Source organism: Lemur catta, chromosome 11, assembly GCF_020740605.2.
Source record: "Lemur catta isolate mLemCat1 chromosome 11, mLemCat1.pri, whole genome shotgun sequence".
In the NCBI taxonomy this organism is placed as follows: Eukaryota; Metazoa; Chordata; class Mammalia; order Primates; family Lemuridae; genus Lemur; species Lemur catta.
Window position 1 is genome coordinate 81,613,485 of NC_059138.1, and position 24,970 is coordinate 81,638,454.

General features: G+C 40.4%; 1 protein-coding gene across 5 annotated transcripts in view; it reads right to left on the minus strand.

The window, feature by feature from the left end:
* ELMO1 (engulfment and cell motility 1) overlaps positions 1 to 24,970 on the minus strand; it is a 503,740-nt gene that overhangs the window by 193,427 nt on the left and 285,343 nt on the right. For all 5 annotated transcript variants that reach the window (XM_045564710.1, XM_045564711.1, XM_045564715.1 and 2 more), the window contains exon 15: positions 24,796 to 24,904. In XM_045564710.1, the coding sequence (XP_045420666.1) occupies positions 24,796 to 24,904 (109 nt within the window). The remainder of the gene's footprint in view (positions 1 to 24,795; positions 24,905 to 24,970) is intronic.

Sequence of the window (24,970 nt, forward strand, 5' to 3'; positions counted from 1 at the left end):
GCAAGGGCTGTGGGAAAGTATCCTGCTGTTGTTAATATGTCATTTTCATATTTACATGGCTGGATACTTTCTGGACATCCCTCATGTTAGCAATGGCCATCCCAGTGACTTTTATTTTCTCTTTGTACTTCATTTTCTAATTATTCTATTATGTATGGATATCTGTTTCATCATCATCATCAGAAAAAAAAGTGAGCCTTGTTTAAGGAAAAAATGTCAAAAGGGAGATAATTTCGAAAATGGGTTCAGACTGTTAAAACATTAAAACATTCTTGCTTCTCTCTAAGTTATCTCTATTAACTTTAGAAGCACAAAATTAACAGACCAGAAATAGAAATTGTTATTCTGGCACAGCTTGAAAACTCCCATAAAATTTTTTTTAAAAAGACAGAATTTTCCTTTATTAACACTGTGAAGGGTAAAAAATTCCTTAGAAATGAAGGTCATGTGGCTGATACGTGTGTTCTTGCAGGCTCTCCTTGGACTGGGTTCATTTACAAATCTCAGAGGATGAGCTGGAATATAAAATCCAGGCAGGTTATGCTCACTCACTAAAAAAATAAAACAGTTCAACCTCTGCTTGATGTTGTAAGAATCCCAAATTCAGCATTATGGATGTACCCAGAACATTTGCATTTGAACATTACAGACCAAATACTGGGCTAAGAGAATGGAGAGGACTAACAGGTAATAACAGGCCACAGACTGCCTCAGCACAGGTCGACTGCCCTGGAGTGGAACTGAGTGTGGGTCACCTATTCCACTGTGATACCTGTGAAAGTTTAAATGCCTCATCCCTTCCCTATGTAGGCCCTAAATTAAGGCTGTAGCAACATGAGATGGGCTGTGCAGTTACACAGTTCCCAGTAGTTGAGGGGAAACTATCCCATTCTCCCCATCTTGGGCAAGTACAGTTATGTTAGCAAGTAAGAGTAAAGTTGTTAAAAAGACATTCTTGAACTTGCTCTAAGAAATCACAGGAAATCACCTACAAGCTTTGGTATGCTAGCAATTATTAGTGACAAATTATCTGTGACCACTAATGTGTGACAATGTCACAGTTGAGAGTGGCCAATGTATATGACACATATTGTCAATATTAATTCCCAGGACATACCACCATCTTCTTCCTATTGCAGTTGCTAGTATACCTACGAGGCCCACTCCATTAAGGCAGATGAATTTTAACATATGCCTGAATAAAACATAAATAAGAGAATCAATTTCATAAAAGAACAAGACATTTAAGATACAGGTAATTCAGAAATCAACAAAATACACAGTATCTCAAACTAGAACTGATGGAGTAGGGCGCTATTGTTGGTTCATTCCCTGACGCAATGAAGCTGAGGAGCATTCAGGCTGGTTTATAAAAGGACATGCTGGTACTCAGTGAAGAACAGATGTCTTGAAGGGTCCCTTGAGAAATCTCTTTTAGGAGGTCTAAGCCCACAGCACATAGTACTTAGTAATGAGTCCGATCCCTAGGTCATCAGATGATCCCCCAAATTATTGAAGGATATAGATTTAAATATAAAGGTGGCTAATACAAACTAATTATAAAATAGTTTGAATTTAAATAACAATTCTACATCTGAAATAACAATGTGTTAATGACTTCATTTTAAAATAATTGGTCAATTGCCCCCAAATGCCTGGTCTCTTCATATAGAGTCAGGCCTGTCCCCTGACAATCCTGCAGTGACCTTCCAGGCAGCGCAAGACAGCAGGACACACCTTCCTGCCTCTACAATTGCAGCTGCAGCCTCCTGGGGAGACTCCCATTGGTGGGCACAGCTCCACTCCCATTCTGCACCCCAGGTTTGGCCAGCAAGCCGCTGCCCTCTTCACCACTGGGTCTAACTAGGGAGGAAAGTAACACATAAAAAAGCTCCCTTTATCCACACCTTGCAAGTCTGTTCTTAAGACTGATTTATTTAGAAGGAATAGAACCTGTTTCTAGATGCAAACCACTGGAATTAGTGAATTAATCCTCAGGCCGACAAAGTGCCACTCTGTGACCTCCCAGCCCCTTCACCTATGAGGCAGGATAAAAACCTAGATGCAGAGTAAAGGCAGAAAAGTTCTAGCAGCTGCAAACATGAAATGAAGAAATTCCTTAGACAAGAAATTCTCAAATCGTGCCTAAGTGCTGCAAAGAAAAGTGGACAACTAATTGGTACTAAAATGTCTAATGTCTCATGTCTCATAACATTCTGCAAATTTATAATTTATTTCATAACAAGCACTTTTAGTTCAATCTTTGGGAAAATTGTTTCAAATGGAACCCATTTCATATTTTATATTAAAAATTAATGAGAAAATGAGTCTCAGACTTAGTAATCAACTTTGCTAGAATGTTCCTACTGACTTGTTAAAAATTAGAAATTGGAAGAACTCTAAAACTAAGTATGTGTTATATTCTATTCTGGCCCATATCACCAGCATAAATTGGAAATTTTCTTATGTGAAGTTACTCCGATTTCACCCTTTTTAACTTTGAGAACACGAGTTAATTTGTGTGCTCACTCTGCATATTTATATCTAAATCCTAGATTTGCTTGAAAATGTGAATTTTATCAGTTGTCAGAGGCAACTCAACATAGGCTGGTGAGAGGGGGAGAAAATCATATTATATTCAAACGAAACTTAAGCTGGTTCCCATCTGGCTAAACTTTAAGCTTAAAATAAATGCAATTTTCTTTTCTTCACCTCACCCAACCAGGCATGGGAGATATTCCCCCAGGGGGTGAGAGGATAGCAATGGAAGAAGGTAGGAGAGAGGAAACTGCAACTGCATCAGTTTATATCCTCATTACCCGACCTTGCCGGCACCATCGGACGGCAGAGGAGCCCATGCTGCTTAAGTCACATCCCTCTGCAGCTCTGCACCAGCCTTCCAAATCTTGTGGGAGTGTGATAAACAGACTTCAAGAGGATATGGTAGTCTGGGAAAAACATACACGAAGATGCAATCTTTCTGGATTCTTTATTTCTTTTTCATCTGTAGCAGAGGGCTAAGACCTAAAGAAGTACTTATTTATCAACTTGGTCAATGCACTTAAAAAAAAATCACACCTCTTCTTGATTTCCATCGGAATCTGTGATCATTGTGTGTGTGTGTGCTGTACTCAGAACAGGTGTTCAAGTATCAATGTGGGATAACAGCTGAAAATTAGAAACCATGATTGGCAAATAAGGTGGGTTTACACCCGCCTGCTCTCACCGTGGCCCCCTGTTTTCCTGTGCTGGGATTTCGTGTTTGGGTTTGGCCATTACTGACTCCCAGTTACAGACAATGCGACGGACACCAGCTTCACTCTGCTTGTGATGGTGCTGCATGACTGTATACATTTACCAGAACTAAAGGACTGTACACATACAAAGGGTACATTTTAATGTACTACATTATAACTCAATAACACTGGCTTAAAAGGAGAAGGGGGGAACCAAACCAAAACAAAACAAACTAAAGCTCACTTGGCATTAAACAAGTATGTAATAGCCTGAATGACTCTCAAAAACATCATGTTGCATGAAAGAAGCCAGACATAAAAGGCACGATTCCATTTATATGGATAGTAGGCAGAAGAGAAAGAGAATGAATCACTCATCCCTCCTATCCCTCCCCCCCACACACATACTCTTCACCACACCCCCAATCCTAGGGAAAAAAAATTGTATTTTTCCCAAAGCTGGTCTCATGCTCTCAAGAAGAAACTAGCAAGTGATTTCATAACTGTGTTTCAGAGTCTTGAGTGGGACTATTGTTCAAGAACAGAATTAATTTTGGATGTTTTGATTCAAATCTCCTAAAAAGAATCCCAGAGACAGCTCTGTGGTGATCCACACTCAGTTTATACCCTTCCCCGCCCCACAAAAATTTAATTAGGCTGAAAAATTTAAGCAAAATCATCAAATATCAAATTCACTTGTAGGAATTTATCCTAAGTAAAGTATTAAAAGTGAATCCTTTGGTGGTAGAAATAGCCAGAGGTGTTTATAATAATAAAAATTTAAAAACAACCTCAACACATAAAAATAGACATCTGTTAAACGTAAATTATGATATATCTATATAATGAAATGCTATCTAGTCATTAAACAATATGTCCTTGAAGGATATTTTAAGATATAGAAAGAAGTTATTGATACGATAATTTTGAGGGAAGGGAAAAAACAGAATTCTGAGCTACAGAGGCAGTATGATCTCACATTTTTTACTCATGCATGTATATGCAAACACAGGTATCTACACAGATTACGTGAGGATACAGATATAGCTATAGTAGAGGCTAGAAGGGAACACATCACTATGCCTATGTCGTTATCTCAGGGTGGCAGAACAGTGAGTGGCTTTAATAATCTTCTTTAAACATCTTCCTCATGTTTTAAAATGTCTAAATTTTCAACAATGGCCAAGCATTTGATATTTTAAAATTTTTTCTTAATGTATTGATTTTATAATATTAAAAATATATTTCTATATATGTTATATGTTCCAGATTTCATATGAATTTTTGCGGGGTGCAGAAATGGCAAAGAAAAATTAAGGACAATTATTATGTGACTGTTTGTTTAAAAAATAAAAATAACTGATCCTCTCCAAAACTTATATAATATAATATAGCATAATACAAACATATATAGTATATATACAGCATGCATAAATACATATTTACACATAAATATATTTTTAAATACATAAAAAATATATTTATGTATACATGTATTTGTATATTTGCATATATTCATATATTTTGTATGTACATAAATTTATATATAAATGTAGTATAAATATAGAGTATAATATAGTACAAATATAATAAAGAATATTTGGAAATAAAATCTATGCTGTATAACTTGTCTAAAGAGTGGTAGAAATCAAAGGATTATCATGAGAAAAACCACTTTATTACTTTTTTGTTTAATTTCTATAGAACTCCTCTTTGCTGAACAGCTTAAAATGATGCTAGAATGTGAGCAAGTAAGGAGTAACTCACAATTCACTTCTAGATTATTGTCACCAGATCCATAAAGTCCCAGCACCTAAAACAAGATCTGCGGCATAGCTGATGCTCAGTAGATCCGTGCCTAATAATTATGTAACTTGGCTTCTCGGGAGGGAGAGAGGATGAAGACAACAAGCCTGGCTTCTTCACTGTCAGGTCCGAGCACTGTGCGTGGAGCATGGGCCGTGCTCCACAGAAGTGCACTGCATCACAGTCACTCTGGAGGTCCCCAGGGTCTCGTGGGGGGGGTGGGCAACAACCAGGCGGCGGATGCTGGGTTACTATTAGACCAGAAGCAGCTGCGGACAGAAAGTGCCAAGGAACAGAGGCAGAAACGAGGTAGTTTAACTTGTTTAGGGAGTTTCCAATGGGCTGTATCTAAACAAAAAGCAAGCTGGTTTCAGTGATTAGTTAAGTTTTCTTTGGAGTTGTATTAGAAAGTTAGATCAGGAAAGCAGACAGAGCCAGGTGAGGGAGACTTGCAAGGCGTGAAGCAGGAGGGGGCTCGACAGACCTTGGCTAGAGTGGGAGTGAATTCAATGACAAGCCTGTTTCCTCGGGACCTCAAAATTGCTTCCTCATGCCCCACTTACTCCCATTCCCTGGGTCCCGTGTGAAGCAGCTCGGGAGGAGTGAAGGACGTGTGTCATTTACCAGCCAGTTCTGCCTGTGTTTTAGATACAGGGCTTTTACATAAACGGCAGATGATGGCTTTCATTTGGAAATATTTTAAACAGACTTTTCTCTTACAGATAAAACACTGGCAGAACCCTGAAACAAATGAGAAACACAAAAGTTATTTTAAGGTCTAAGCTCCAGGAGGATGAGACCAAAGTCTTGTTTGGCAGCTAAAAGGGTGGACACCATCCTTTTATTTAAAGACATGTCTTGTGGCTCCCTCTTATGTACATGTAGGAAATGTCACATATACAATTCTCATTTTCTAGTCTATTAAAAAGAGCTTCTAAGAGGAAAAAGCCTGGGGACTTAGGGGTCTCTCTAAGCCAGGAGTGGTACCGAGAGAAAAGGTGTGAGAAGAGTCATGCAGTCGACTAGCGGTGACTGTCCGCCTCACTGTATCATCATGTGGCAGCCAACTCATCCCTTAAGATAAACCCCAACAGAAAATAACATGTTTGAGTCAAAAAATGCGTAATGCACGCTTTAATGTGAAAACAGACAATGCTCTACTGAGCAAGTAATTTCAAGGTGAATTGCCTTATGATGGGGTAGGGGTGAGGGAGACTTTTAAACTTTTTCAGCTGTGACCTCTGGTACAAAACACATTTTCTACTGCCTCCCGGTACGCGTGCAGATGAATGTAGAACTGATTTAATGAGACGCTTGCCTTTGCTACTTGGGAAGCACTCTAAAAATTATTTTATCCCATTTTTAAAAACACTAGGCAAAATTCACTAAAGTGATTTCGTTACCCCTCAATGAGTCCCCCCAATGATTCAAGAAAGTAATCCATTTGACGGCCTCCTTCCAGAGAGTTTCCTTTCCCATGTCTTGAGACGAAAAGCCTACAATCGCATCTCATGAACTATTCAGTCAGAAATCAGATGACTCAAGGTCATGATTCAAGAGAAATATTCAAAAAGAACAGAACTTACAGTATTATTTTAAGCATAAATACAGACAACCACAAGGCATACGATCTGGTAAAATAAGAAAAAGGGTCCAAGATACGGGATCCCTTTATAGCATCTCACCAGCCACGGTGACCAGTGTGCTAAGAGAGCAATGGCACTGGTTACTCCCAGAAGGTTAGATTGATTCAGTTTTGTTTTGCTTTTCAAATTCTTTTCCTTATCACCTTAAAACTTAACCCTCTGTCTAGCCAAAATAGCTCAGTAAGTGTCATTGGCTATGATTCTAGCTTTTCCTTGGGGCCAGGGACAGCAAAGAAACTTGGGGTCCAATTCGCATAAAGACAATGAAGAAGATCTTGAACGCTGGCAGTGAGAATGCCCAGTGGTGAGACCCACCTCCACCTGATTGCCAGTGACGGCTACCATCCTGAGACTGCCCCACCTCCCCATGGGCAGCTTAGAGGCCAGCCAGGTGTCTAGCATTGCCTCCATTGGGATGATGGTGACAAGCGACATCTGCTGAGCACAGGCTACGTGTGTCCGACACTCTGGGTAGACCCTTCCCACTGCCTTCTATCACCCCATGTGGCTGCTTGTCCTGACTGGGAGGTTTTGCTGATTATTAACTGTCCAAATTATGGCCCCAAAGACAAGGGATTCAACAAAACTGTCTTCCCATCCAGTTCAACATGGCAGCCACTAGCTGCCGCCCCTGCAGCCTCTCCCAGCTTTTCATACTTGTTGGATTAAAGGAAAACCTTATGCTAGAATCTGGATGGAACCCACACTAATTATGGGGCAAATGGAGCTGGAGAGAGAAACTCTGCACAAAAAGATAAGTAAATATGCAGTCTCAACATAGTGTGAGATACGCCTCAGCGGGGAAGTGGGTAGGCTGCAGGGCAGGACTGAGCTGGGCAAGCAAAGAAACGGAGGGAGAATGTCCCAGAATGAGGAACCAGTGCAGGCCACGGCCCAGAGAACAGGAAGCACATCCTATTGGGATTTCTGGAGCATGGGGGTGGTGCAAGCAGTTTGGCCTCACCCTAAGAGGAATCAGGCTCCAGTGAGGGGTTCCAAACAGACCTGACTTAATGCCTTAGGAAGAAAACAAGGTTGCAAGATTAGAGGAGGCAAGTATGGAGGCAATTTGGTAGTGAATTAGGGTAATGGTGGTGGAAATGCCGAAAAATCAGGAGACAGAACAAACACCTGGGTGCTACATTGACAGGACATGACTACTAACTGGCTGCGGCCATGAGTGAGGAGTGACTGAGGATGATAGCAAGTCTCAGGGGCTGACAGCTGGGTGAATGGTGACCCCAGGGGTGGAGGGAGAAGCCAGTGAGTTTTCATGTTTCCTTGACAGCAGAAACCAAGAATGGGATGGAGCATATGAGAAACAAACAATGTATTTCCTCCCTGTGTGATAAAGGGAAGGAGCCTGTTTACAGATCATGCATATTTACAAATTTAGTTTGATTTTTTTTTCTCTTTTATGTTTTAACATCATGAGTAATGTCTATTCATTCTCAAAAATATAAAAGATACAGAGAAGCACTTGTTGAGGGCCCATGATACTTTTAGAGGTCCATGAAGGTATTTTGATTTTTTTTTATTTCAGCTTATTATGGGGGTACAAAAGTTCAGGTTATGTATATTGCCCATGCCCCCCCATCCCCCCGAGTCAGAGTTCAAGCGTGTCCATTCCCCAGACAGTGTGCATCTCACTCATCAAGTAGGTATACACCCATCCCCGCCCCCCACCCCCACATCTGGTATTTTGATTTTAATTTTTTTAAGCCAGAAGAAAAACATAAAAGAATAATAATGAATATATAATGACAAATCCAGCCTAGGTTATATTCATCTTTATAACAACACAGTCATAAAATATAAATAATATTGTTTCATGAAGAAGGGGCTCACAAAGGCAAAATTGCCTAAGGCACACAAAAGTCATACTATGGCTGTAGCATAGATAAATATAAAACATCTATAAATCCCTATCTACAAATCTCTATTATAAATATCCATAAATCCATCATATTTGTATCTGTTGTCTCTACCATATCTATTACTTACCCATCTATCTATCTGAATGCCTCCCTATATATAATTCCCTGAAACCTCACCATCTCAATTAGATTTCCTCCTCCACCCCTAATTCTTTCAGCAGTTCAAAAAACTGTGTTGAGCCTAGTGCCTGGATCTACATGACTGCTCAGTGGAGTATAAATGCTTCAGGCTTTCTAGGTGTAAATTTTGTAAAGGAATAAAAAGCCTTCAGATTTCAGGCCATTTGTCATAGAACTTCTTCTAAGAATTAATTCAGATGAAATTAAAATCAGATGGAATTACAGGGATGTTCATCACAGTGCTATTTCTCACTAAAAATGGAAACATTCCTAAATATCCTGCAATAAGTGTCTAATCCAATTAATTATGGTAGATCCACACAATAAAATACTAAGCAGCCATAAAATTATGATGTAATTATATATTTGTTGTTGTGGAAAGATAGTCACAATATATTAAATATAAAGAATAGATTATAAGAAGTAGTGTAGTTTAATCTTATTTTAATGCCAACAAAGTGTGGAAAGATACATACCAATCTATCTTGGTGGTAGGAAAATAGGTGACTATTAGTTCTGCATCTCTGCATTCTAAAATTTTTCAGCAATGAGCATATATGACTTTGAAATTAAAAACCACTCAAAGTATGTCTTCTCTGATTCAGGATCCTTTGGGAGACACTTTGCTGAGGAAATTATAAAATATGTGTGCAAAGATGTAGCCACAGAGATATAGGTCTCCTTCATCATCAAATTTTCCCTCTCTACTGAGTATTTCTCAGGAGCACATAACGATGCTATAATTTCTGCCATCATTAAAAAAAATTCCATTTGACTGTAACTTCCCCTCCAGCATCCACCTTATTTTTGCACAACTGTGAAGCAAAAGCCCTTTGCATGGTCGTCTACACCAGTACCTCTCAAACCATCAGTGGTTTTCAATTTCTAATTTCTAATCTGTTAATTAGAAAGAGAGACTCTTGAAAACCATAACGCAAATTAATCACTAGAAAAATGATCATAGGCTTGAAGGCTGTGGCAACATCAAACTGGTATAAACGTTTCTAAAAGCTTCCTCTGCACCATCTCCTGGCAGCAATCCTCAGCCCCCTCGCAGTAGCACACCTATGCAGTCATTGTCCTGTTGCGTCTGTCCCCACTTGCTCTCAACCCAGCCAGTCGGGCTCTCTCCTCCCCTACTTGAGTGAAACTGCTCTCATTCAGGTCACCCTGACCTCCACGTTGCGAACATCCATGCTCAATCTGCAATCCTCATTTAACCCCACCATCTGCAGCCTACGATACAGGCAATCTCTCCTTCAACTTGAATTGAACTTTCCCTTGGTTTTCTTCCTACAGCTTTGACACCCCAGTTGATTCCTTTCCTAGTTCCTCCTCTACTCACCAATCTCTAAATGTTGGGGTGCTCCAGAGATCAATCCCAGGGCCTCTTTGATGCTCTCATTAGTCTCATAGCTTTAACTATTATCTGTATAATGGTCTTGCCCCAGAATTTCCAGTTCAGAACCATCCCCTGAACTCCAGACACATATATCCAACTACAAAATCAACAGCTCCATTTGGACGTCTAAGTGGCATCTCAATATTACACAACCAAAACAGAACTGCTGGTCTTCTGTGGCCCTCCATCAGTCTCGATGATGACTCCATGCTCTGGTTGTCCATCCCTGCCTGCACTTCTCATTCCCCACCCCACATCCAATCTGTCGGGGGAAAATCCTGTTGGCTCTACCTTTAACATAAATCCCAAATCCCATCACCTTCCAGTACCACCACCGCTAACATCTTGGTTCAAGATATCATCATTTCTCTACTTGCCTACTGTAGTGGCCTTTCTGCAGTCTAAACTCAGCAGATGAGCCAAACAACAATTCTTTAAAACTGTAAGGCACCTAATGTCACATGTATGCTCAATCTGTCCAGTGGCTTCTCTTTCTATTCAGAGTAAAAGCTGACTTTGCTACAAGCGCCTACAAGGGCCTGCAGAATCTCCCACCCACCAAACCCCCTTCTCCCCTGCTACACTTCCCTAGTGCTCTCTGCTCCAGCCACACTTGCCTCCTTCTTCTTCCTTTCCCAAGCTGGACACTCCTGCCCCAGGGCCTTCACGTAGTTGTTCCTTCTTTCTGGAAAACTCTTGTCCAGGTGCTATCTTGGCCCACTCCCTCACTTCATTTACAGTTTTGATTAATGTCTCATTCTCAGTGAAGCAATCTCATGCATCCTCCCTTGTCAGTAGGATTTCTCTCCATTGTATTTGTCACCATATGACATACATCTTCATTTGTTTATTGTGTGTTGTTCTCCAACTAAAATACATGCTCCTTAAGGGAAGGGATGGTAGCCTGTTTATTTACTGCCACAGTGCTAACATGTTCAGTGTATTTACAGAGCAAATGTTCATCTTGGTGACCTTTATAAAAACAAAAGCTTGCAAACAATTATAAACATCTGTCAATAGGAGACTTGTACTTTCACAAAATGAAGTACTATTTATGTCCATATCCACAAAACGACCATATCTATGAAATGGAATACTACTCATCTGTTAAAAGTTTGAGTAAACTACAGATGAATACATTTACTGAAAGGAAAGAGCTCCGTATCACATGAAGTGAAAAGAATCAGGTTACAAAGTAATTAGCAGGATGTTAGTCCATTTTTATAATAAAATCACACAGGAAAATTTTTAAAAATATGTGCATGAAAGGCAAACTCCTAATTTAAAACAAAATCCAAAAAATGATGAAAACAATGAATCCTGTGAGACCTTACATTTGAGGTTTCCTCTGATGACATTAATGACACAGGAAAGCAGCAGGACTCATTCTGACCCAGGCAAGTCAGGTGGGAAAATAAGTCAGTGCATTTTGGTAGGATTCTTACGGACGCCAGCAAAAAGCAATTCCTCAAACTATTAAATAGCCAATAAAAGCCAAAGAACCATTAGAGCCTTGCTTCTCAGGGATAGCTATGACTTGCAGAAATGTTAATAGCATTTGCATTTAGGCTTATTTCTTCCTCCAAGTTTCAAGTTATTTAAACGCTACAGTTTCCAAGTAAAGATGGGCCTGGCAGCTACTTCAGCCCCCCAAAGCCCCACTGGCATCATGGAGTGGCAAGCGCCACCAAACCAGCACAGAGGACGCCGACGTGGGAAAACACAGGGGGAGAAAAGGATGAAGGGAAAGGGATTTTTTTTTTTTTTGCCTCTTCCTATGTCTGTTCTGGTTAAATTAAGGTTTCATTCCCCTAAAAAGGCTCGGCTGGCAATAAAGTTCACATTTCAAAGGAGGAAAAAATGCAGAGTAAGAAAAGCACATCTTACTTAACTCTCTGTTTAAAAGCTGAGCGCAATCATGCCTGTATGGGAGAAAGCAAGTCCTTCTGTCCATGCTTCGAGCTTGTCCGACCCCCAGGAGCCATTCAAAACAAGGCCTGGGGCATTTCCTTAATTCTCTTGACCAGAATGCAACAGCCAATCTAAGTTATACATACGTCACACAAGAACAGGTGATGGCAAAGTTCTAGGATAACTAATTTAGTGCTTAGAGTCATGTATTGGTTACATAAGAAGGAGCCTCTGTAGCACTGTAGCTTTGGAGCTGGTGGTCACCTGGGCAAAGATGGCATCTCACCCCAGAGGAACCTGAGGACCACACAGAAGAGGCTCGCCTAGAGCTGCAAGGCAGTGCAGCCAGAACTGGAATACAGGTTTTCTCATGCCCAATCTAGAGCTCTTCCTACCCCTATCCACTTCACCATGATCTGAATTACTATGAGAGGGTATGTTCGCTTGGGAGGGGCCAGTCAGGCTGCTCAGGAATCAGTTGGAGAGTTTATTAAACATGCAGATTTCTGGATTTCCCTGCCAGAATCTGCATTTCGTGGAAGCTCCCCTAAGTGAATCTGACGCACAGCCAAGTTCAGGAATCACTGGACTAAGTTACACAAGGCAGAAGAGCAAAGAAACCAGCAGATTTCCATTTTTTAAAAAATGCAAGTCATTCTCCTTACTCATTCTATAAAAAACAACATGGAAATATGTAATTATAAAGCTCAAAATAGCTTCTTCAGGGGGAAAAAAAATGATTCACATTTCTAAAGATGCTCAGGCCACAGCTGTGATCTGTTCTTGTGACCAAAACCCTTGGAAAGCCAAATTAAGGGAAGCCACATTGGCCTTGATTGTGTGCTGGGATCTAGAACCGTGCCGTGCACCCTACGCACAGGCCAGAGAGGCCTCCCTGGGAGGCAGGGACAGGCAGCTGGTACTGACCTGCGAGGAGCTGCCTGACAGTTTGGCTTCCTGGCTCACAGCTGCTTTCCCAAGGGACCTGGCTCCCTTCAAGTCCTGATGGATGGGGGCACCTGCTGGGAGGGAAGGTGTCTTTGGAGAAGGCCTGTTTGCTGGCCCCTCTGAGTCCGCACTGGAGTCCTGCCCAGACCAGAGACCAAGCTCTAGGCTGGTTGAAGTCAGACCCATTTCCCGTAGAGAAGTGGTGGGTAGAAAAAAGAAGCCAGCCGAGAGCTGTCTGGAGGCAGTTGGGGATATAATGAATTAGGAAGTCACACAGCTGTGTGTTCTGAAACACAAGATTGAAAATAGATCATTTTTTTCCTCTTGGGGGAACATACTGTAGTGTTGATATTTTCTAATTCAAATTTGGACTCAGTGGGCCTTCTCAACCAAATTACCCTGAGGAGGAGGGGGAGAGGGAGGGGTGAAGAGAAGCCCTTTGGTATAACTCATTCTCACTTATTTTAGAAGGAGAAACAATGCTGTTTGAGAGGTTTCACGTAAAGTACATAAAAAATTTAGCGATGTCTGAAGAATATTTTTTGGAACTGACTCTGAAGCAAATAGAAATCTAATCTATTCATGCAACAAATACCTATTAAATGCAGACTATACTTAGAACACTGGGCCAGAGGTTAGGATGAAAGATGAACCTTCACTGTGAGTCTAGTCCTCAAGGAGCTTACAGTCTGTAAGGAAGACGGGACCTTTACAAAACAGGATAGCAGTGGGTGATAGCATTGCACAATAGCTAGGAGCAAAGAGCGCAAGAGGATCTTGTTAACCATAGTTAACAGTTAACTGCATCAAATGTCTGCATCACCTCAGTCTATCTACCCTCTCCCTGTGTCTCAAGTTCCTCATTTGTAAATGGAGGTGTTGTAAGGGTTAACAGAGGTAACGTGTGCTTAGTATGATCTCCAGGAATTGTGAGCTATCTAGAAAGCATCCAATACATGCAGTTGTCTTTCTCTCTTTTTTTATTTTTTGTAAATAAATTCTTTCCCCTTATCTTTAAATCAGCATGTGGTTTTTCCTTGAAGCTCAAGTGCCCAGGGCTGGGACACCAGATTGGCATCCACCTCTTAATCTATGCCAGCCACCAGGTAAATCTTTACCCCCAAAGGCCCCAGGTTAAGAATAAGAAGTAAAAGGCATTCCAGAGCTTTCTGTCCTCTGCTGTTCCCCCAACCACTGGGGACTCCCTGCAAAGAAAACTGACACTATGGGAAGCTACAGTGTCTGATAAAAGTGTGTTGAAGACTTTGGTTGTTGGGTATGCTTCTGTTTTGTTTTGTTTTTGTTTTTGTTTTTCCATTTGTTTGTTTTGCTCATGTTATTATATTTTGGTTTTAAAACTTCACAGGTTAGCATTTCATCACTATTGCAGTGAAGTTTGATATCCTCCCTTCTGTTGTTTTAATTACTTTCTTTTTGTGATGTTAGTCTAATTTACCATCTATTTGAATCTTCTAGCACTCTGCTCATACTTTCCAATTTCATGCTGCCTTCCATATTAATATTCTACTTCTGCAACTTATGAGGACTTTTGAGGCCACGGACCAGTCCTTCCTGATCCCACAATAAATGCTGATGATGGTGATTACTGCTCTGGAAAAACAGCCTGCAGGTCCAAGCCCAGGGCTTAGAAGAGATTGGCATCTCCGTGACTAGGGAAAGACGGTTTTTGCACTTTACACTTCTGGAGCGAGACAAACAACTTTAATACTAGATTGATTTTACAGATGAGGTGTGATGATGCTATCCATGCAAACGGCCTCCTTCATTGACTGGAATCCTGTTACTTTTATGATTTTCTTTTATGATGTTTCTCCTTCTATAAGAAGCTACGTGTTCTGAATCCATAGTTCCTCATGTATATAACCAACCACTGAATTTTAGGCAGGCCACACTCATGGTATTGGAAAAGACCAGAAGGGAATGTAGATATAAGTTCCACCCAAGACAGGGCCTGTGAGCAATACCTCTGATCTGCTCTGGGAGAACTCAGGCAGCGGTGAGCCTCTCCCAGACCTCCACGGGTGAGCAGGGGCGCTGAGCCAGGCTGCAGACCCTGCTTCCCGATGACGCCTAATCCAGTAGCAGCGGAGCCCCTCCCTCCTCTGCAGCACTCTAGGGGGAGCCCCCTGCCAGGCAGGGCTCCAGCACCTTTAGCTCTTTAGAAGAGACAAGAGGACAGAACTAGGCCCAATTTTAAATACTTTTATTCTGAATAATTCTTCAAATTATATTTTTAAAAACAATTTTTTGGCCCTAAGAAAACATAATTTTCCTAGTTTTATAACAATACATGTGAATGTGTGTGTGGTGCATGGAGAGAGAGAAAGACAGGGAATGATAAAACAAATACACAAAGGAATGAAAAAGAAGGAAATTTTGTCATTTGCAGAAACACGGATAGAACTGGAGGACATTATTTTAAGTGAAATAAACCAGGCACAGAAAGACAAATATTTCATTTTCACACTCATATATGGGACCTAAAAACATTGATCTCAAGGAAGTAGTGAATAGAATGGTGGCTACTAGAGATTGGTCAGGGTGGTGGGATGGGGTAATGAAGAGATGTTGGTGAAGGGGTAATTCTGTTTAATAGAAGGAAGAAGTTCTGATGTTCAGTGGCACAATGGGGCAACTATAGTTGACAATAGTTTATTATATTTCAGAATAGCTAGAAGTTTTTAAATGCTCCCAACATAAAGTATTGATGAATGTTTTAAGTGACTCTTGTCCCAGTTACCCTGATTTGATCATTGTTTGTTGTGTGCTTGTATCAAGATGTAACATGTAATCCATGAATATGTACAATTATTATGTATCAATAAAAAAATGTGGCAAAATGTTAACAATAGGTGAACCAGGGGATCTGTGGCTCTGTGAATGAGTTCTTTGGATTTTCTTGGGGCAGAGGGTTAGAAAAAATAGACTTTTATTCCCATTCTTTCTCCATTGCTATTATTTAACAATTCTTCCTCACCAATTCTCACCTCCTTATTCTTTCAAATGCACCCTGGAATCATTCTGTGATTCCCCCACCCCAATTCCCATTGGTACCTTGGGAAGAGATATGAGTCTGTACACTACTTTTTCACAATATTAATGTTTTCCTACCAAGAATAAAGCATTTTTGCTTCTTTATTTATTTCAAACTTTTATTGTGTATTTTAGTAAAGTTTTATAGTTTTCTTCACCTAAGTCCAAGATTTTTTTCCATTGGATTCCCATAGAAATAAAGACTCTAAAGCAGTTTACATTTTCATTGCCACTGCTAAAATAATCTTTTAATTTTTCCATTTTATAATGAACTAATTACTTCTGACATGGAAAATCTGTTTTGTTTATCTGCTGTCTAGCTATCCTTCTAAATTACATTGATTCTAACAGCTTGCCCTTTGCTTCTTCAGGGATTTCTAAATTGAAACTCTTAATGTCTGCAATTTAAAATACTTTGTTTCTATCAATGAACTCTACCTCTATTTTTTGGGTCTTTTATACTAGATCAAGGAGAAACAATAATGCTGAATATCAACACACTGTATCATCCCACTTTAGTTCCAGGTTTTAATGAGAAAGCTATTTTGGTATCACCATTTTAAGGATAATGTTGGCTTGTTCCTTTATAGTAGCTTTGTTTTAAATGATGATAAGAATGTGTCCTATTCCATCATCTTTAACACATGACATTAAATGTTGTCAAATACTGTTATATTTTAGCATCCATTGGGTTGAAATCGAAATTAGCATTTGGATTTTCACACTGAGCCTATTCATGTGAGCTGGAGCACTGACCTATTTCCTATTTCTGGGCTCCTCATACTTCCTTGGGACAAATGAACATTTGAGCCAAATTCAGGATCCACCGCTGGCAAACACAAAGGCTTTTATAACACACACTTTGCAAACACTCAACATCCATATTTTTTATTTTATGTTTTATTTGCCCTTGTTTTCACCTTTTTTTTTTTATCATCTTTAAAACCACTTCAACTTTTAGGAAAAATGGGGCCAGGAATTAAAGAAGAAAAAAGAGTAAGTATTAATAAACAGTAGAAAGTATAATAAAAGAGACATTGATAAAGTGCTACAGGAGTTTTGAAGGGGTGTGATCCCCCATACTGGGGCTACAGCCATCCAAACCTGACTTTTGAAATGAACAGGAAGGAAAGTACTTCCACAAGGCAGAAGGAGAAGACAACGGAGTCTATGCCTTTCCACTGGTCTGTATCTCCCTTCACTATGAGGGCGGGCAAATCCACCAGGCTCACCTCTCAGTCTGTAACCTACTCCCCTAGGAGAACGCAGGAATGGATGCTGGCTGGCTACATCTATGCACCTTTTCAGAAATCATGTAAAAAGGAGTAAAACCTAAAAATTTCTAGAATAAATATAAATTATTTTCATCCATTTATAAAATTGAGATGTACTTGATATCATCTCCTTTTAAGCTGCCAAGTTTAATTTCTCTCCACAATCACTTATATGGAGATAAAACATTTATTGCAATTCCTGAAGTATCTACTGTAAGTACCGCATTCTGGAACACGAAAAACCACCACAGAACTAAATGCCACTAAATGCACAGAAATAGTTGGTTTTGCTACATCTTGGTGTCTCTAAGTCTGTATTTAGTGAGTGAGGTTAATGTTATTTCCTCTGTGAATAGAGCATTTTACAGTTGACAAAGCACTTTAACTCACATTTCCTCACCTGACATCAGATGAGAATGATGATGATGATGATGATGATGATGATGACTTCTCCATATGGGAAGACTAAGGAGCAAAACTAAGGGTAACAATTGTGATAAAAGTCCTTACATCAACCATGCCTACCACACAGGGCTTCTGATTCTGAATTTTAAGAATCTACGTGAAGCCCTCTTACCTTGTGAGAATACTATTATAAATCCTGCTACCAATGCCTTTTGTACTCTTTCCAATGACAATTTTAATTAGGGCCCAAAGTGGATGTAACTTTCTCAAGCTAAATTTAGAACATTTGTTTTGTTTTGTTTCACTTTAAACTTAAGGTTGAAACAGAATATGAAAACAGAAGTAAAATATAAAAACTCAAGGTAGACTCAAGATCCAGGAGTATTTGGCTTTCCATGGAGCAAGCATCCAAGCTAGTATTAGGAGAAAAAAAGGTCTTTAACAGGTTTAATTGTTAAAAGCTAATTTCTTTGAGTTTTCCTTACCCATGATGTTCTGCCTAAGCATGGAAGTGATGGATGGCACTTCTCAGCATACAAAAACACCAATGTCCCAGAGTTAAGTGTCTTTTCTAATTGCTGCTGCACTCCAAAGAGTCCTTCAGAGTGCTCATCTGTGTTATTTTTACTAGCTGTGGCAGAGGTGTCCGGGTGATAAATTATCCAAGGTGCTCCACTCAGCACCGCTGGTGTGTTATAATAAACATTGCCACAGAAAGACAAACTAAGGAAATGGCGAACATTTCTATAGCGTGCAATGTAGGTTTCTTTCTCACTTTTTTTAAAAACAGAGATTAGTTATTAAAAATTAATCTAATTATAAATGGCCAAACAGGAGAAGATAGCAAAACTGTTTCAGAGAAATACGAAGGCTTCCATCACAAATGTGTGTCCACTGTGCCCTTCAAAGGACACCTGAGAGTAACCCCCACACAATAGCATAATGGAGGAAATGGAAACACCCATTTGCTAAAAGGAAAGTAATGCAGTGGAGCCCTAGCATCTTAGTGATGAAAGAAGACATGCATTATAATCAAACCATTTTTCTGCAACCTTTGATATTGCTACTTTAAAAGAAGACATTAGTGCATTTCCCCAATCCTCAATAAAGACAAAATGACAGAGGGCTGTAATCTGACTTCAATTTGTTATAGTTTTCTGCATCAGTAAGAAAAATGCAGAAAATAATTTTTAAAGTAAAGAGACAGAATTAAGGGTTTCAAGTAATTATTTCTCCCATCTTAATAGAACTCAAATTTTCTTTAGCTATCGAACATCTTGTGGTCATATGCTCAGGGGTGGCTGGTTTGACCTCCGGTCTAGGGAGTGGGTAATGATGGGTCTGACCTCCAGACGGCCCCATTCCTTATCAATGGCTGGGTTAGGCACAGGTCATGGCGTCAGCCAATGAGATCTGAGAGAAAGTTTGCTGAAAGCCTTCTGGAAACATTTCCACACACCTAAAACAGACCCACTTGAAGAGATGGCCTCTTGTTCCTCTGACCATGTGAAGTTGGCCACTGTTTTGCTACCAGAAATAGAACAGAAGGATGGAAAGAACTTGAGTCCTCGATGCCACCACTACACAGTTAAGCTAACCAGCCCTAAGACCTACTCAACTCTGGACTTATGTAGTTAATGTTCTTCTTGCTTCAGCCATTCTGAGTTGGGATTTCTTTTAGTTGCAGCTAAAATTGTTCTAATCGTTGCATTATCAGGCTGGGGATAGGTAAGCCTGTACTGAGTCATGCTCAGAAGTGCTTATCACACCCAGAAAACACAACTTACTTCTAGAGTTTTATGCCCATGACTAGGATATTTCTTCTTATTGAAATCCTTCTGTTGGCTTCCACCACCTGTAAGGTAAAGTCCAAACTCCTCTGCACGGCAAATACTTATGATCTGACCCCTGCTTCCCCCCGCCAACATCTCCTCCGTTTGCCTACTCCCTCAAACCCTCTGCTTTAGCTGCATGGAACTAAATTCTCTGACCCTCCAGGTCTTTCCACCTATAGTTTCTCACTGCCTGGAATTTTCAACAGCTGCTCCTCACCATCCACACAGCCACACTGCCTGGTTATTCGCATCTTCACCTTTGTGACCCCCCCCCATGCAAGTATCTCTTCTTCTCTATCACACTTTCCAACACGCTCCTTTCCAGCCCTTCCTGGCTCTTCACAAACAGAAAGAACCCAACATTGCCTCCTAGAGACATCAACGTGACCTAAACGTACTGTTACCAATGACAAACGTACTGTTACCAATGACAGAATGTCTTACAATCATTTGTGTATGTGAAGGACTCCCCAGTTAGCATGTGAGCTGCTTGAGGATGGAGAATGTGCTCTAAATGCAAGTCATCAGTGATTAGTAAGGTCCTGACTTATAGAGAAGGAGCCCTATGGTTATAAAATGAATCAGTGAATGAGTGAGAAAAAGAAATATCCTAGGTCTACCTGACATTAAAATATAATTGGGTAAGGTGCTACATATTCAAAAGATAAGTAATTAACTTATTGGTACCAGAGATCAAGTTTTCCTTGTGTTCATCAATAATTTATTATTTCTTTTGGAATAAGTGCTTTAATAACAAAAACAATAGTGACCATTTTTTTCTCCCCAGTTAGGGGACAGGCATCTCCTTAAGGACTTCACGTGTGTAATGAGCATCTCTGGCTTTGTCTGTGCTGTGCCTCCTTCTTCCGTCAGGGCACCGCCCCCACCTCCCTGCACCCTCTCTGACCCCACGCACCCAAATACACCTCTTCTTTGGAAGACTTACTCCTCCCTCTTTGCCAATCTTGTTCTTCTAGCTGGGGCTGCCAATGGTATAGCCCAGGCTATGGGCAGATGTCATTACAACCAGGTCCACAAGTATTCTTCTTTGTGATTTTTAAAATTGAAACTAAGAGAAAACATGTGCTGTCTTCACAAAACAGCCTCATGGAGAAAGCAGGTTAAAAATAATACTTTTATCCAATATGTAGAGAGTGAAAAAACAAGAAGCATTGTCCCAGGTACCCGTTCCAGCTGCCACTTAAGCCAAGAGCACCCTCTCCACCTCACTGAACCAGCAGTTTGCTCATGAAGAGTGAGATTCTATTACTTGCAAAAAAAACTACCCATCTTTCCAACTAGGACATCTATTATCTCATTTAAGCCTCCCACCAAATGTGTGCAGCACATATTATCTTTATTTTATAGATAAGGAACCAGTATCTCAGAACTGATAAGAAACATACCAAGGCATCCAATTAGTGGCTGAGCTGTGATTCAAAGATGCCCAAATGCAGCCACTTTGCTTTCCTGCCTCTTTCTGCACTGTCCTTCTTTGGGCATCTTGAACTCCAGTTTGAGCTCAGCGACCCTAGACAATGTGCAATAGGTGAAGTCTTCCCTTAATTAATAAACGTAAATGCTATTGGTCTTGATTAACTCCTAGGGGTGTTACAGACTTCAACTGAATAACTTGATAAAGTACTCTGAGAATATAAATAGACATTATTTAAGACTATACTATTAGAGGTAACATTTGCTTCTTGGCAAATAATTGGGAAGCAGAAAAAAATGAGCTTTTTTTTTTTTTCTTCAAGGAAGCTAAAAATAACTGCATGTAAATATTTGGTATCAGTAATTAATTGAACATTAATATGTTTGCTTTAGACACCAATATAATTGGTATTTCAGAAATGGGTTTCCTCAAGAGACCTAAAATTAAATATAAAAAGATAAACCATTTCTAGAAAATTAAACCTTTCTACTTTTATAAACATCATTTTTATTCAACCAGTTAGATTTTTAATTGGGTACTATTTTGGTCTCAGCACTTGCTTGTAGCACTAAAGTGACCACGGTCTTCAAGGGCAATTATTAACACAAATCTGAGAAGTGCTTAGAATGATGAACTTAGGAATGCAGAAACACAGATGTATACAAACCAAGGGAAGATGGATTTGTGCGTGAAACTAATTTGCCTCAGAAGAAAAACAGATATCTCCTTCAACATAAGGATGCGTTCAGATTTGTTTTGCATATTAGTAATTTATTTAATATGGCAATGGGCAAAAGGCAATCCATTAAAAAGCAATTTTCCTCTTACCACAGGGTGTTTTATCATTTGATGCCTAGCATTCAATCAGAATATAGCAATCCTTTAATATTTTATGAGCAGAAAACAACTCATTTAGGCATGTAGGCTTCCGAAACGTGAAAGTTTTTTGTAAGCCTTGAAAAATGTCCTGAATTGGCTTTGCAGATGATGGTGAGCAACAGGTTAAACTCAAAACTTAAATGTAAAACTATCAAGAACGTGGGAAAATTATGCTGCAGAACAGATGATGGGCATATATTAATATCAAAAAATATAATGGCATAAATCATAGGAAAAAGTATCAATCCCAGCTGTTTCTTCCAGTTTCTGAAGCATAAGAAGCTCTCTGAAGCCCTGGGGGACGGGGACAGATCTGGTTCATCTTTGTACCTGCAGTGTCCCTCGCAGATGCTGGCATGTTGTAAGTACTTCACAGATTTTTACTGAACAAATGAATAAATGCATTTGTCATCTTAGATGAAGGGAAACTGCCCCGACAGTGCCAGGACCCAGCTGTCCAAGCCCAGTCTGGCTGCAGAAACCAGGCCTGACCAGGTTGAGCGAGTTGTGGCAGAATGCTGGGGGTCTTCACTCCTTCCCCTCCAGAAGGTGGGAGATGGAATAGTCTACAGTGCAAGAAGAGCATCTGTAGCACCTCCAGGGACCCATAGGGTACTAATATTTGCCTTCACCCCCACTCTGTTATTTCAGCCCACAGGTATGGGCCTCTGTCCTGGTTCCTGGACTGACTACTGGGTCCTCAAAATGCTGGGAGGCTGCTCTACACCTGCCAGAAGTCATGCCTCAGCCCCTGTTCTGTTCCCACTCCGTTCCCCAGCGCAGAGCAGACATCCACCTGAGGAGGACTGACCACTGAGACTCCCACCACCTCGCTTCCCTACTGCCCACCAGATGGGGTTCCACTGACCAGAGGCCAGGCCACGTCAGGTCCACGTGTACCCTGCCCACACTCACCCTGGAATTGGGCCACCTCTTCCAAGTTAGTCCCCACAGGCTTAACACAAACTGCTCCTAAGGGGCTCTTCTCACTGCTCTCACTGCAATTCAGCCACAAAATGAACACAGCTACTCAAATCATCACCCAAAACACTACCACTCCATTTCTGGATATTCTACTCTGGGAAGAACGTGGGGGTAGAAGAGCACGGTACAGTCTGTGAGTAATTTACCCAAGGACATGAAGGGCCGACCCAGCAGAGCTAAACCCACTTCCCCTTTCTTCCACGTTCCTTCTCCCACACCATGTCACCACATCACTTCTCCGTGTTACCTTTTAGCAGGACACACACACGTCTGCTGGGCAAGGGAGAAGAGCAGAGAGCTAGGTGTGGCAGGTCACAGCACAAGAGAGTGCTTTTGCTGCTGCCATCAAGAGCAGAGAAAACAGCCAGAGCATGTCGTTGGGAGGATGGAAGCAGAGGGGACGAGGAAAGGGCAGTGTGGGGGCAAAACTCGGGCACAGAAATACCAGCCTAGTGGAACACCGCTGTCTCCAGCTCAAGAAAACTCTTAGATGGTCTTGGCGTGCTTTTCAGCCAGTGGCTTTCAACAATTTCTCCCAAAAAATTGAGATAAACATGAAATAGTCACAGTTATCAGATGAAGAAGTTCAGCAGGATTTGTTTGATTTAGGATTTACACCCTTAAGCTGAATAAACAATAAACCATGCTGCAGATTGAAATTTCAACATGTTAGCCTAATTAGGAAGTAGGAAGGATAACAGGAGTCAAGGGTCCACATAAGCTGAAATCTTAACATTTGGTGAGCCGTAAACCACAGTAGGTTCATGCAGAAATTTCTCAGGTTAGGTTGCCACTGTTCAATGCAAAATGCCCAGACTGGGGCTCAGAAGTAATGAACTTTCATAGCTGCTTTCTGCTACCTGCCCTCACTGGAAGATGATAAAGTCTCCTGCTTGGTCAAACAGGCTCAAATTCTTAGTTATTTTTTTCCTTACTAAGTATTAAATTTTCCAGTTTATCTCAGCAGTACCTGTAGTCAGCCATACACTGTAAGTAACACATAACCCCCTTTCCAGTTTAATCATGGCATTCCTTCCCGTTAATCATTTCAGATCATTATTTTAAGCTCTCAAGCAGGTAACTGAATATTTATGCTTTCACAATAATACCAAACACCCCAACATTTTTTTGGCATAAACAGCCTTCTCTGGTGCTCCTATTATTAAGCCTACGGGGGAAGATTTATATGTGTGCCAGCCGGCATACATATAAATATATGTGGAAGTCACAGCTGGTTTAAGGAGACTCAACGTTGACAATGATAATGGGGACAGGTTAAATCACATCCACCTTCACAGGTTAAAGCCAAATTATGCCAGTGAGCAAAAGGCAAGAAAATTATAATCCTCTCTTTTTCTTGATATCCTTTCATAAATTGTCTGATATAAGCAGAAAAAAAGAGCAATGAGCATATCACTAACCACATTTTTCATTTTCAGCTACTCATTTTCTTTAATAATTTCTTCTTTCTTAGAGAAAGTGTTCCAAACAACGGAAACACTGGGAGCAAGAGAATTTCATTAAAGTACTCAATTTTTCTTTATAAAGAAAAATCATTTTGAAAGAAAGAAAGTGATCTACTGGTAGGTTATAAACTAGAATTTAAAAAAAAAAAGAAATCCGTGACTCTTTTTCCTAAAGAGAGGCAAGGCTGTTTTTATATGTACTCATTTTCATAATATTTGCAACTCAGCCACAATACCTGCAAATTTCTCTATTCCTGTAGGCTTTAATAACATTTATTTCCAGAAGAGACATGCAAAAATATGTATACTGTGAACCTCTCAGCCAATGAATAATCAATCCATAGAGATGACCATGACAGCTCAGCACCCCTGGCCTTCTTTGTCCAGTCAGGGGCCCAGCCTTGGAAGCTGGGTCTCTGCCACGCTTCACACTCGTGTGGGAAACAAGTGTACTTACGCAACTCGCCCACTTTCAAGATCTCACACAGCATCTTGGTCAGCTCTATACTGCTGCGGCCAAAGGGACATTCGTGCTTGTCTTCTCGGCTACTGTTCTCAAGCACAATCTGCAATGGGAAAGAGAGCAGATCAGAGAGGGAATTTGGTTGCTGAAAACATCAAGAATGCTGGCT